The sequence below is a fragment of the Neolamprologus multifasciatus genome, chromosome 15 (assembly GCF_963576455.1).
Source record: "Neolamprologus multifasciatus chromosome 15, fNeoMul1.2, whole genome shotgun sequence".
NCBI classification, from domain to species: Eukaryota; Metazoa; Chordata; class Actinopteri; order Cichliformes; family Cichlidae; genus Neolamprologus; species Neolamprologus multifasciatus.
In genome coordinates this window covers 36,416,150-36,428,976 of record NC_140453.1, presented here as the reverse complement: position 1 = coordinate 36,428,976, position 12,827 = coordinate 36,416,150, and the positions used below count along the sequence as shown (strand labels likewise).

General features: G+C 40.3%; 2 protein-coding genes across 2 annotated transcripts in view; one reads left to right on the top strand and one right to left on the bottom strand.

Moving 5' to 3' along the window:
* The window catches only part of slc35f1 (solute carrier family 35 member F1), a 20,592-nt gene extending 15,744 nt beyond the window's left edge, over positions 1 to 4,848 (top strand). Inside the window, exon 8 of the mRNA XM_085132124.1 lies at positions 956 to 4,848. Within this exon, the coding sequence (XP_084988250.1) occupies positions 956 to 1,189 (234 nt within the window). The 3' untranslated portion in view covers positions 1,190 to 4,848. The remainder of the gene's footprint in view (positions 1 to 955) is intronic.
* Positions 4,096 to 12,827, bottom strand: serinc1 (serine incorporator 1). Its single transcript, XM_085132122.1, has 10 exons — positions 12,666 to 12,827; positions 11,967 to 12,128; positions 9,283 to 9,476; positions 8,773 to 8,852; positions 8,406 to 8,543; positions 7,950 to 8,119; positions 7,552 to 7,642; positions 5,670 to 5,811; positions 5,309 to 5,533; positions 4,096 to 5,057 (listed from the first exon to the last, which is right to left on the bottom strand). The coding sequence occupies exons 1-10, from the start codon at positions 12,702 to 12,704 to the stop codon at positions 4,919 to 4,921; spliced, it is 1,380 nt and encodes a 459-aa protein (XP_084988248.1). The 5' UTR covers positions 12,705 to 12,827; the 3' UTR covers positions 4,096 to 4,918.

Genomic DNA, 12,827 nt, shown 5'->3' with positions numbered 1-12,827 from the left:
GGACCAACACCGAGTGAGAGTGCCACCACCCTCGACCAAACCTTGGCACAGTACAGTCAGATCTTTCTCCTGGTAACCACCAACCCAAATTCATCTATCCGATTGTCAGATAGCAAAGCGAGATTCGTCACTCCAGAGAAAATGCCTTCACTCCAGAGAACAGGCCTTTTTCACTGTCTGCACTGAAGTCCAGTTGTCCAGCATGCTTTACACAACTGCATGCAGGTTTTGCATTGCATTTGGTGGTGTAAGGCTGGATGCAGCTGCACAGAAATCTGTTCTTGAGCTAATCTGAAGATCACATGAAGTTTGGAGGTCTGTAGTGATTGACTGTGCAGAATTTGGTGACCTCTCACTATATGCATCAGCATCTGCTGACACCACCAATTTGTGAATAAGTTACCGTCTTCCCCAGTCACTTCCAAGTTGTTTTAATACCACTTACACTTGACTTTGGAATATTTAGTAGCAAGGAGATTTCAGAACTAGACTTGTTGCATAGGTAGCATCCTACCATGGCACCACACTGGAATTCACTGAGTTCCTGAGCGTGACCCATTCTCTCACAAATGTTTGTAGAAGCAGTGGCCATAAAAGTAAGTGGGACACTTGAATTTGGTGATTTGGATTGGTGAGTGAATACTTTTGGCAATATAGTGTTAATACCAACAGCAGAGATCTCACTTTGACACTGCTTTATTGGATAATACTGATTCCCTACATTTTCTACCATGCACTATCAAATAAAGACAAATATAATAGATTTTTATGAGACTTTAAATAAGATTTAAATAAAAGACAAGTCAGGACAACCAATCCTGATGAACTGTTATTAATCAGCATTATCCTAAAAGAAATGTGCATCTTTACATTAGTTTTAGAATAGGTTGAAAATAAAATATTGCATGTATGCATATATTGAATGTCACATGATAGCTCTGTCTCTGTGTTTCAGTTCTCGGGACTCTATCTGTTGTCATTCTTCATCATTATCTTGGGCCTGGTTTTTTACTCCTCCTCGTCAACCTATGTGGTCCAGGACCCACGAGTCTACAAGCAATTCAGAAACAAAGACAATCAAACACCATATGAACCACCTCCACTTTGCCCTAGAGTCTTGGAGCCCACTGTCATCTACACTACCCTGAGCCCTGAGCAAGAAGACGAGTTTCCTGTTAAAGTAGCCTAAGAACTGGGACAGAGTTAAGTGCATTAGCCTGATAAACTTGTGAGTCAGGTGCAACCCCCAGGTTTCCCTTGTATACAAATGAATAGTGCTAGGCTTTGCCCAATCTGGTAAGCAGGATAGCTGGGATCACCCAGGTAAGTCAAGATATTCATTTTATGGTCTGAATGGAGAAATGTCTCCATGCTCACAGTAATCAAGTTAACATAAATTCATTTAGCTACATATTGTATGTACTGAGAAATGACTGACCAGAATGTAATTTAAACACATAGCAATGTGAGTTGAGTTCACGGTCATCAAAGACTGTGCATAGACTATAGTAGCTAGATGTAGTAGTAGATGATGTAAAGAGATGGTATTGTCATTTTTATGTTATCACGTATTTCTTCTAATATTTGCAAGAGGATATTGTATGGATGTCAACTATTGTCTGCCCAATATTGCTCTTATTTCAAAGAAAGAAGTTCAATAAATTTACAAAAATAAGTGCACATTGTATATAATAAGAAGGATTCTCTGTAGGATCTGATTGTTTGCAGGCTGAAAGAAGGATAACTATATTCTAACGCCCTGTTTTCCACAGTGTAAGTATTAGTGAGGCGTGAAAGAGATTTCAAATTCAATGTTAAATTTGTCATAGGCCCTAGAATGTTGAATTCAGGATTCAGCAGATGTTTGTGAGGTACATTTTGGAATGTTTTTCAAGAGATGCATTCAGATGAGTCATGTATCATCTGGACTGCTGTTACAGCTGTATACTGTTTTGAAAAATACACGTCATTGTTCAAAATGTTTTTGTTGGTTGCTTTGATTGAAAAAAAAAAAGTACAGTACATACAGTGAGATCAACCTTAACTGAGTTTTATTTATTGGATACGGTTTTTATGTATAAATAATTGTATGCAATTGGAACATAAAAAACTAAGGTTGACAAAACATAACTTAATTGCGTGCAACCAATCTACATGTTTTTTTATGTTAATCCCACAGGTTATTTTTTTCAGTGTACTCTAGTGGTGTACATGACAGATGATTCATTTCAAATAATAAAATATAAAAGATGTCCATTTGTTGGTGTTCGTAATTCTATTTTTCACATCCCAAATTGCCTAAAAATAATCAGAAAACTATTTCTGAAATGCATTTACTCAGTAGAAACAATAATACAGACATAATACTGAATACTGACTGACATTTTTAATAATATGTTGCGTTACTACATGAAACTGAGTCACTCATATTAAATGAAACCCATTGTGGAGGAGGGTGTTTCTTCTTCACTCACTATGTGTTAATAGTCTCTGCATTGAATCATACTTGTTATTAATCTCTGGCTCTCTTTCACAGCATGTCTTTTATCCTGTCTTCCTTGTCTCACCCCAGATGGCCTCCCCTCCCTGTGCCTGGTTCTGCTGGAGGTTTCTTCCTGTTAAAAGGGAGTTTTTCCTTCCTACTGTCACCAAAGTGCTTGCTCATAGGGGGCCACATGACTGTTCGGTTTTTCTCTGTATGTATTATTGTGGGGGTACCTTACAGTATAAAGCACCTTGAGATGACTGTTGTTGTGACTTGGTGCTGTAAAAAAAATTGAATTGAACTGAAGTAAATACAAATAGCAATTTAAATGACGACTTTATTTGTTGAGGAATAAAAATATCCAATCCTACTGGTCCTGTGTGAAAAATAGTTGTAAGTTGTTAAGCTAAAGATTAATCATAGAAAAATAATTTAGGTTTAAACCAAATGAGAAAATGTAACATGTGAAATAAAGTGTCCGAGCATGCCAGGAACATGCTTGGATGCAGTTATGTGGAAGTATAAAAGTGCTGAGCAGAGAAGGCAAACTGATTATTCCTTGTTTCAAGCTGGTGAGCGGACGGGTGACTGATCTGTGGGATCTGCAGTGGAAATAGTTGAAGCGAGGAGCGGCAGGGGAATAGCCAAATCCAAACCACTGCACGTATCTACTCTTTGCCCCCATTAATGTCAGAAACCCATCAGAGACAGGTTATATTTTTATGCCTTAAGTTTAGCTTGTGTTCATTGCTTATTTTATTTGACCTCTGAATGTACTCAAGTATTTATATATTTTTGCATTGAAGTTACATTTAACTAGGGCACATAGATAGACGTGGGTTGTGTCTTTTGACAGACGTATCTAAAATGGAAATTTTCACCTTTTGAATATTTATTATTGTTCATTAATAAGAAAATGATTTATCTGATTAATTGGTGGAATACTCGAGAATTACTTGATGAGCCCTACACCTCACTGCAACAAAAGAAATCCTTTGCAAATGTTGACATACAAGCACTGAGAAGAGATGAACTTTATTTGTCCTCTATTTGATACATTCGTTTATTACAGCAGTTGAAATTAATATTATCTGCAGAGCGCAGTACTGTATTAAGATGAAGATTATATTTGGTACAAAAGATTTCCACCCGAATCTTTTGGTACACGGCCTGCATAAACTGAAAGAACACTGCAAGATATCCAGAAAGTGGAAAACTGTTGTTGATGAGCACTTAAAAAAAAAAAAAAAAAAAAAATACAGGAAGGTCTAGCTGCCTGGAAGCAAACTACAAAGAAATGAGCAAGATTGAAGATAAATGTAAACTTCTGTAAATAGAAAAAGAACTTTAGAGTTTCCTGCCACTACCCTGGTGGTTTTTCATGTTACTGCCATCTCATCTTGTGATTTCAGCTTGGATTTAATGGTATTAAGCATGATGAGATGAGATTTCCTTTCAGGAAACAAATGACTGAACACTGTGTGACACATTAGCACAGGATACCTTTAGGTTCAGAGCTCAATGAGTGTTTTGGTGGACCTACCAAATAATGGTGAAGCTGACAACTGTGTACAACCCAGCTAAACAACAAACAACAAATTAGACTTGACTCCCCCCGCCCATATTTCTTTTATTAAATCAGTTACAATATACTGTTAGGTCAAGAAGAAAACAAAAAATATCACAGATGAGAGTCAAACACATCCACAATATGTCTGAAACAAGCTAATGCGCTACGCAAGAACTTATCAGGAAGCTTGTCAAGCAGTCAAAACCACAAATGTTATCAAAAAGCAAGTCAGAAGCAACAAAAACAAGAATGCATCTTGTTACTCAATTAGCTGAGCGTGTGCAGACATGTGCAATATAAAGAAGAACTATCTACACCAACACATATGCACAACACTGCTCACGCAGGGTGATGGAGCCAGTGGGAACCTACTCTTGCTTCTAAATGTCACAGCTGCTCATGCACAACTCAAAAGAATAAAAACATTTTTTCCCTTTTTTAAACAGGAAACGGCATACAGAACATTACAGTGCAGAGTTGATGTGCACGCAGGATCATAGGAACCTTTTCAGATACAACTACTGTTAACATGACGTCGAGTTTTCAAAGAAAAACGTGCAAGTCGTCACTGGGTTTAACAGGATATACTAACGACTGCAACGAACTGTTAAGGATTCATGAGAATGGGCTGAAGTCACAGCTGGAAAAAACAAAACAAAACACATGAATGTCCTGACTAGTTCATCACCTTCTGGTTATGTAGCTACACTCAGCAATACAAGCGAGTCACCAGAGCCAATAAACAACAATCCTTCAGCACTGACTCATGCAATGTTATTTAACTACTAAGTTTCTTAATTTGCAGTAACAAAACACAGGTGAAAGCTTCAATATTTGGAGGAACAGTGGGACAGTGTGCAGTTTCAGTCAAAGTCCCTATTGACCAGGACCAGTGGAGCCACCAATGTCCACACATAGAGTGCGATGCAGATCCAGCTGGAGGAGATCTTCACCCACACAGACGGCCACTTGCTGGTGATGGCCTCATACTTGAGGTCAGGGCTGCGGATACACACAAACAAAGTGGACTAGTTGCTTCTATCCAGATAATATACCTTAGCAGAAACACAAAACGCGCCTTATTTGGACCTAAACCCCACATATGAGGTGAGAAATCCACAGCAAAGCAAAGGTAACGTCTCCGACTATTGAAGACTGCGCAACTTTAAACTTATTGTGGACAAAACCCATGAAATAACAAATATAAAGTACAAAGATAGACTTATACAGGTCTCCTACACCGTGAAACCTACCTATACCAGTTGGTGAGTGTCATCATGATGTAGAGCGATGCAAGGAACAACATGAAGTGGAAGAAAGAGTAAGAATACGTGACACCATCTTTCTCATTATCCACAGCTCTGTTGGGGCCGTTTCCCTCCTCAAAGCTGTCCGTCTGAGGCCCATCTTCAATGAGAGCAGACTCATCACTGGTCAGAGTCAGCTTGTTGACTTGGGCATTGGATGAATTGCGGATGCTGACGAATAAACAGAGGGCTAGAGTTAGAATCGTGCTATCCACAAAGAGACAGCCTGCAGGTTAGTAAATGAACCATTTAGTTGTCTGGGTGTTTGCAAGTTTAGAATTACAAAGATAATTAAGGAGTTCCTTACCTGGAGTAAAGGACACACATGAGGAAAAGGATCAATCCCACAATCCCTTGGGCATCCCACCACTGAACCACATGGTCCTGACTGCCAGGACTTGTGGTGTTTAGCCCAATAATGCCCAGAAGGCTTGGGTTACATTTCCTGTCTGAGAGACAAGAAGAGATTGTTTAATTATCTAATTACCGTCATCGGCACAGCCACTGAAGTCTATTCAAATGCACTACATGTCAGTGATATCAGTAGCGTTTAGCATTTAGGAAGGTGTTCTATCCGTCTATATTCTTAGTGTGCTCCTGTACTTCCTTTCCTTCCTGTTGCCACCAACCCAGTGAAGAGGTAGAAGACAGAAATGCCCTGCAGGAATGCTCTGACACTACAGACATGTTCTGTGATCCAAATGGAAATGACAGCTATAGCATCACTGACTGTATACATTTCTGTGAGGATCGTCCCAACCAGGACTGTATGCAGTTTTCCTAACAACAAGCACTGGATCACCATCGGCACTACACTGGTTGGATGTACTAAGGGTGGGCAGGAGTCAGAGTACAGAGAGCTGGTGAGGAAGAAATCCCCTCGTTCTGAATGTAATCAAGACAACAGAGATGGCAGTTGACTTCCAAAAGAAAAAGTCTTCAGCTAGGTCCATCAACATCATGGGGGAGGAGGTGGAAACAGTGGAGAGCTACTGGTAGTTGGGCATTTACATTGATGCTGTTTATAAGAAGGGGAAGCTCAGATCCTTTAATGTGTTGGGGGTGATCTACCAGTCTGGCCATCTAATTTGCTGTTGTCTGCTGGCAGAAAGCATCAGCGCCAGAGTCCATAGGCTTTGAGTTGGTGAGGGACAAACTGCTCTCCATCATGGACAAGCCAGCATCACTCCACACTTCGAAGGCAGCAAAGCTCCTTCCTCAGTGTGATTCAACCCTGCTGCCTCAAACAACACTTCAGAAAATCATTCCTACTGTTTTATAGAGAACAGTACAGTAACTACTTGTTCTATGACAGCAGATCACACCTATTAGCCAAACTATCCCACACATATTTTTGTATTATACCTTCATGCAGCAGTTTCTTAGATTAATAGTGGACATATTTATCAAAACAATTTGCACTACTCTGCAAAACGTCAGTCTTAATTTTACTGTTTTTTTAAACCAACTTTGTTGTTACTTTTTTTAAAAATCCCTGTTGTATTTGTAAATCTTTGCATGTGCATTTATTAGCGTCCACACTAGGCACCTGTGGCACTCTGTTTATTGTACACTGCAGTATTTTTATTCTTTGTCCAGCTGCTCTAACACAACAGTTTTCTTTGTGGGATCTATCTGGACCAATCGAAACACCCATATTCACAAGTAGAGTGTGACCATGTGGAGAGAATGGAACTGATAAATCACACAATAGATCAATGCAGCATGAGGCATCCCAAAAATACACATTTAAACATTACCAGTGCAGTGCTGAGGGCATTTTCCCAACTAATTTACACTTATCCTCCTCACACGGAGTGTGTGGCAACATTGGCCTTACTGTGTCAACACTGTGTTGGTGCGTCAATCAAGAACGACACCTACTGGACCCAAAGAAAAGGAAAAAACATTTCTGGATAGTATTAGGCCCACATTAGATAAAAACTATTATTGATCAGTTTGAGAATAAAGTTGAAATCCGTTGGTGTCAAACTGATTCTCAAAGCAGCGTTCCGGGATCACTGCTGGCTTTGGGCGGGCACCTGTCCGTTCACGTCAGAGCATGGGGTAGATGTGGACGGATGTGTATCTGTGTGTGTGGGGCTAGGCCTGGGTCTGGGGGTCAGTTATGGGCACATACCAGTACACACTGCAAAACACAGCAGGCTGAAAAGCTTTTGTTTTCTTACCAGGCTCATTGGTCATAGCAGACCAGGTCAGGTACATGGTGTACAGTGTCACCAGAGAAGACTGCAACAGGCCAGACCTGGGCTGGGACTCCTGTACATGACACACCACACATCAGTTATCTCTATTTTCTAACAACAACTTCCATAAATGACACATTCTGAATTATATTAGGCGACACCTCCATGACTCCATCATCTCATGTCTGACTTGCTATAATTCATGCCATTATCCTTTTAGTGTTACATTGCATAACATCACTTCATAATAAAGCACTACATATCCTGTCATGTTAATATGATTAATGCATCTTACTACTACATATAAAAGCTGAACATGTCGAGTCATCTAATGTACACAAAATGTGCGTCTGTATGAATGTAAGAGAAGTGGTGTGAACCTGGATCTGTGGCAGGATGGACATGACGGAGGCAGCGATGCAGAGCAGCATGTTGATGCTTATGAAGACCTTGTTTTCAGTGCAGCCATCAGAGTGGGTGTAGTAGACATAGAACATGACCAGAGACACCAGAGACAGCAAGTAGCTGACTGTGGTGACTGACAGCAGAGCTGTGAACGTACAAAAAGAAAGAAACCTCATTAACATAGAGTTGTGTTAAGCTTTTCCAGCTGATGGAAACACCATCAGTTGTTTACTTGTCAAACAAATACACCCAAGTGTACACCTAATTATTTCTTGTGACTGTTGTAATTAATAACATAAAAATAAGTCTTAAGTAAATCCTATTTTTCCAGCTATGACCAAAACATTTTTCTCTGCACTTCAAATCTATTAGATCAAAGACAGAGCTCTTTAGTCATCTCCACGAGTATCCTCTGTCACTTGTCATCATACCTGCATACCAACAGCGAGAGTTGCCCTCCTCCATCTTCTCCACCCAGGACTCGTTCCAAGAATGGGCAAAGTCGATGAGTAAAACAAGCTGGATAAGGATGAAACAGAAGGCCCCCGCCATACCGATGTAGAACCACACTGTGGATCAGAGTGAGAGAAAGAACGTCACACAAAGGACACTAATATAATGAAATCTTTAGTGTTAGATGAATAGAGTGCTTTAATCTGGCACGTTCACATTTCTTTATTCTCGTCCCTTAATGTGCACTGTAAAATGAAACAAGGTGTGTGTGCGCAATCAATGATCAGTGTATTGTTTATCAATGTAATCAATTGGACTAAGTGAGAGTGAACCAAAAACAGTTACCAGTAGTGAAGGGCCCTTCTGAGATAAAGAAGGATCCAACAGTGATGGCAACAGCTGCTGCAAACTTGAAGAACCAAAACCTGACAAACAGAACATAAAGAAATTAACAATCAGATTAGTGCTGAAAATGTTCGCAGATGTTATCGTTCAAGTACATTAATGGTAACATGTTTTAAACGTGCAATGATGGACATCAGGAAACTGTGAGCAACACATCTGGTGCTGTGCTATTTAAATAAAACTGAATTTTATTGAAAATACTTCTTATATTCATGAAAATAATCACTAGCTACCGTCCTAAGTGGGATATTCCGCAGTAAAGATGGCCTTTCACTCCCTGTTGCTAGTTTTGATGTGAGCTATAACAAGAACACGTTCCAGCTTGTCACATGTTCTAATAACATGATATGTTTGGCGTGTTTAAAGCAGGTAATCAATCCATCAAATCTCAATAAAACCTGACTTTGTGTCATAGCAGACATGATGTGGAAGATGGACATGCTGACTCACCCGTTGTGGAGTGCAGCACGAGGGTCTTTACTGCTCTTGACTTTGATCATGAGCAGAGAGAAAAGCAGGAAGAACATAGCCATTCCGAAGCAAACACGGTACACGGCCTTGTAGCCAACCAGCACATCACAGTTCACATGTCCCTCCACACCAGGAATAGACGAACCCATCCCTCCTTCACAGAAACCTGGGATCTAGAGCAACATAAAAAGAGACAATGTATACAGTTGTGTCATAGTGCAGCACCCGCCACTCAAACGATGTGTCGGTCATACAAACACCACTGGATACATCAAAGCTAATATTTGCCTCTTTTCTAACTTTTCTTTTGGTCAGATATGTCACGCTTAGATATTTTAGCGCAAACACATTTCAGTATTAGACAAAGATAACCTGAGTCAATAGAGAGCAATTTAAAATGATGATTTCATTTATTAAGAGAAAAGTTATCTGAACTGAATCTGTTTTAGTTGCTTTAGTTTTAAGACAATTAGTGTTGCTTAATGTCACTAACACAACTGCTTGCACAAGGCCATACAAACCTATCTTGAAAATGAAAATTGGTCTGGTTCTTATACAGCGGTCAAAGTGCTTGAGCACACTTGGGTTATGCAGCAGGACAACGACCCAAAGCACAACAGCAAGTGGTGGTTCCATCTCTCCAGTCTGCATGCCAAATATCCTTGGGCCCAGTCCCAATCTTTTCTCCGCCGCATTCATTGGATGCATGTGTGTAAATGCTAAATGGAAAAAAATAGAGCTAGATCCAGCATAGAAAAACGTAGAAAAAAGTGCTTGGGTGAAAGAGAGAAGTTGAATAAAGCACCGAGTGCTCAGGTAGAGTACAAAAGTGCTACATAAGAACCAGTCCAATGACCATTTGACTAGTCAAAGCCTGGACTTAAATTTAACCAAAGTCATGAACTTTTTAAAAAAAAAAAAAATCCTCCTTTGTCGCTGAATTAAAACAATTCTGCAAAAAGGGGGCAAAAATTCCTCCACAGTGATGTGGTACACTCACCGTCAGTTATCACAAAACAAGGAGGATACAATCAGTTATTACGTTTGAGGGGCAATAACTTTTCCATTAGAGCATTTGTAGCTTTTCCATTAAATCAAATTATCATTTAAAAAAATTTACATTTACTTGGATCATCTTTGTCAATGTTCAAATGTGAAAAATTAGTGATGTTCGCGACTAGCCGTTGTCACTATTTGGTACCAGATTTAATGCCTAATGCTGGTAAATTGTTGGGTCATAAATGTTATGCAGCCATCTGCCACTAGATGGAGCACTGTTGAAAAACACCAAAAAATCTGTTATTCTAATAGTGAAGGCCTGGATTGAGACAGCTATACAAACGGCGGACATTGGCTTTCTTCGAAGGGCGGATGGTCTCTCCCTTTGCGAGGCTGAGGAGTTGAATCATTATGTAGGGATTCAGAGTAGAGTAGCTGCAGCTCTACACAAAAAGGTGATGGCTAAAGCTGTCACCTCCTGGGTAAGGTGTCTAAGCTGGGCGCGTCCTATCGGAGGAGGCCGCAGCACAGACCCAGGACACACCAATGGCTGGATGTTTCCCTGGATAACCTCGAGGAGGTGATGAGAAGGAGGTCTGGGCTCCCCTGCTGCTGCCCCCGCGACCAGACTTCAATAAACGGAAAAAATTGTTGTTTTCTTATTTTAGATTTGAACTTTTATTGAAGTCGTTGTCATGAATTTTCAAACAGTGTGCATCATTCATGATGCAGTGCCACACTGTTCAGTTACAGTTTGAGTTTTTCAGATGTTCATTTGTCCTATTTTAATAATTCGTGAACATGTTTCCATAACATATTTAACATTGGTTTATCGGAAGGGTTTTTCCTCTTTGGTGTCTATTTTGAGTATAACGTGTTGATGATGAATGACAAGAGGTTGCGCCCATCTAAACAGCACTGAAGAATCGGATTAATGGTTTGAAATGCCTTTTTATTCGTTTTTGACATTTTCCACTAAACTGTTCTCAAATGTAACATATTATCTTAGTGTTTCTGACTTGTCAGTTATTCTAGTATTAGAGTGTTGTCTCACTTGCTTAGTTGAGAAACATGCCTAAAAAAAATAAAAATAAAAAAATTAAATACGCAAAACACAAACAAACAAAAAACCCAAAGAATGAGGTTTTTCACAGCACTGCAGCTTCCAAACACGGCCGATTGAACACCGTTAAAACTTTTTTCCAAACATCCCACCAGATTATTTTGTTATAATAATGTGACCAATATTATACAACAAAACTGCACAAACAGAAAAAAAGGGGGATTGAGGCCACTGCAGGGATCAACATAAAAACAGTTACCACATGAGAGGAAAGATCACAGTACATTCACAGCCGTGTACAGTTCTCTTGGTGTGAATATCACACATATTTAAGTATTTAACAGTTGGAACGGGCAGGTATGGCTCATTAGGAGAATAAGGTGATTAACAACTGGTAAGCTACTTAACAGCAAACAAGGACTATGTGTCTTAATTAGGAGCAATGAACCAAACTATATTTACTCTCACTGCAGAATCCTGTTAAAGCCTTAGCAAACTAAAATATCCATGAGAGTGTTTTCATAACTTGTGACATCTCTGTGCTGCAGGAGATATGCAGGCATTATTCCAAGGCTAGTTTTACGTCAGGAACACTGCGTACCTTCTTGAGCTGGCCCTCCATGCCAGGCATCAACATGATACAGGCAACAGCCACTCCCAGAAGCAAGAAGAAGGCATAGATGAGGCGAGTCACTGTGGAATTATTTCCACTGGGGCAGCATCGACAAAGCAGACAAGGGGCGCTGCCACAGAGACACGGGATCTACATACACACATGGGAACAAGTCGAGCATTAGAGTTAAGCACAGATATTTTAAAGCTCATTGGTTAACAGGAATAACGGCAATCATTTAGCTCCTAGAAGCACCTCGTGTCTGTAGGTGTATCTGTCCGTTTCACATGACACGAATCTGCTGCGTGCAGCAGATACCCCACTCTGTTTACAAGGTTGAGCTAACGTCACACCCCGGTGTTTTCATATCACTGACAGTGTGTTTACGAGCCATCACTGTGTAACATGAACATCAACAGGCCTGCTGGATGGGAGGTAGTACGGCGATGTTTCGCATAATCGGCTCCGTCTAACTAAAAGTGCAGTAACACGCTCACAGTAACTGAATCACTAAAGTGTGTTATGAGCCAAACGGTGATGTTAGTATGTCTGCGCCACAGACGCTCATCGTGTTGGCCTGACATTTTCCTCCTGCGCAGTCACTGCAACATTTGTTAAATCGAGGCAGCTAAAACGTCCTGTCGCTGTTAAAACTGTTCTCACAGTCAAATGAAGAATGATACTGACCCAGCTTGCCATCGAGCACAAACCCAAAACAGCTCCCATGATCGCTGTTGTTGTTCTTTTGTTGTCCAACAGCAGACCGCTCCGAGAGCTCGGTTGACAATTTAAGAGAAGATGGCTGACGCCCGGACACTGGCTTCTTTTGCATCATAAGGCGACAGTGTC

What these genes read in the sequence shown, in the direction of transcription:
- serinc1 (XM_085132122.1), bottom strand. Translation starts at nt 12,704, where the DNA reads ATGGGAGCTGTTTTGGGTTTGTGCTCGATGGCAAGCTGG. An exon ending in TGTGCTCGATGGCAAGCTGG is followed by an intron (nt 12,129 to 12,665) that starts GTCAGTATCATT and finishes GTGTGTATGTAG; the next exon opens with ATCCCGTGTCTCTGTGGCAG. An exon ending in ACACTCACCAACTGGTATAG is followed by an intron (nt 5,058 to 5,308) that starts GTAGGTTTCACG and finishes GTGTATCCGCAG; the next exon opens with CCCTGACCTCAAGTATGAGG.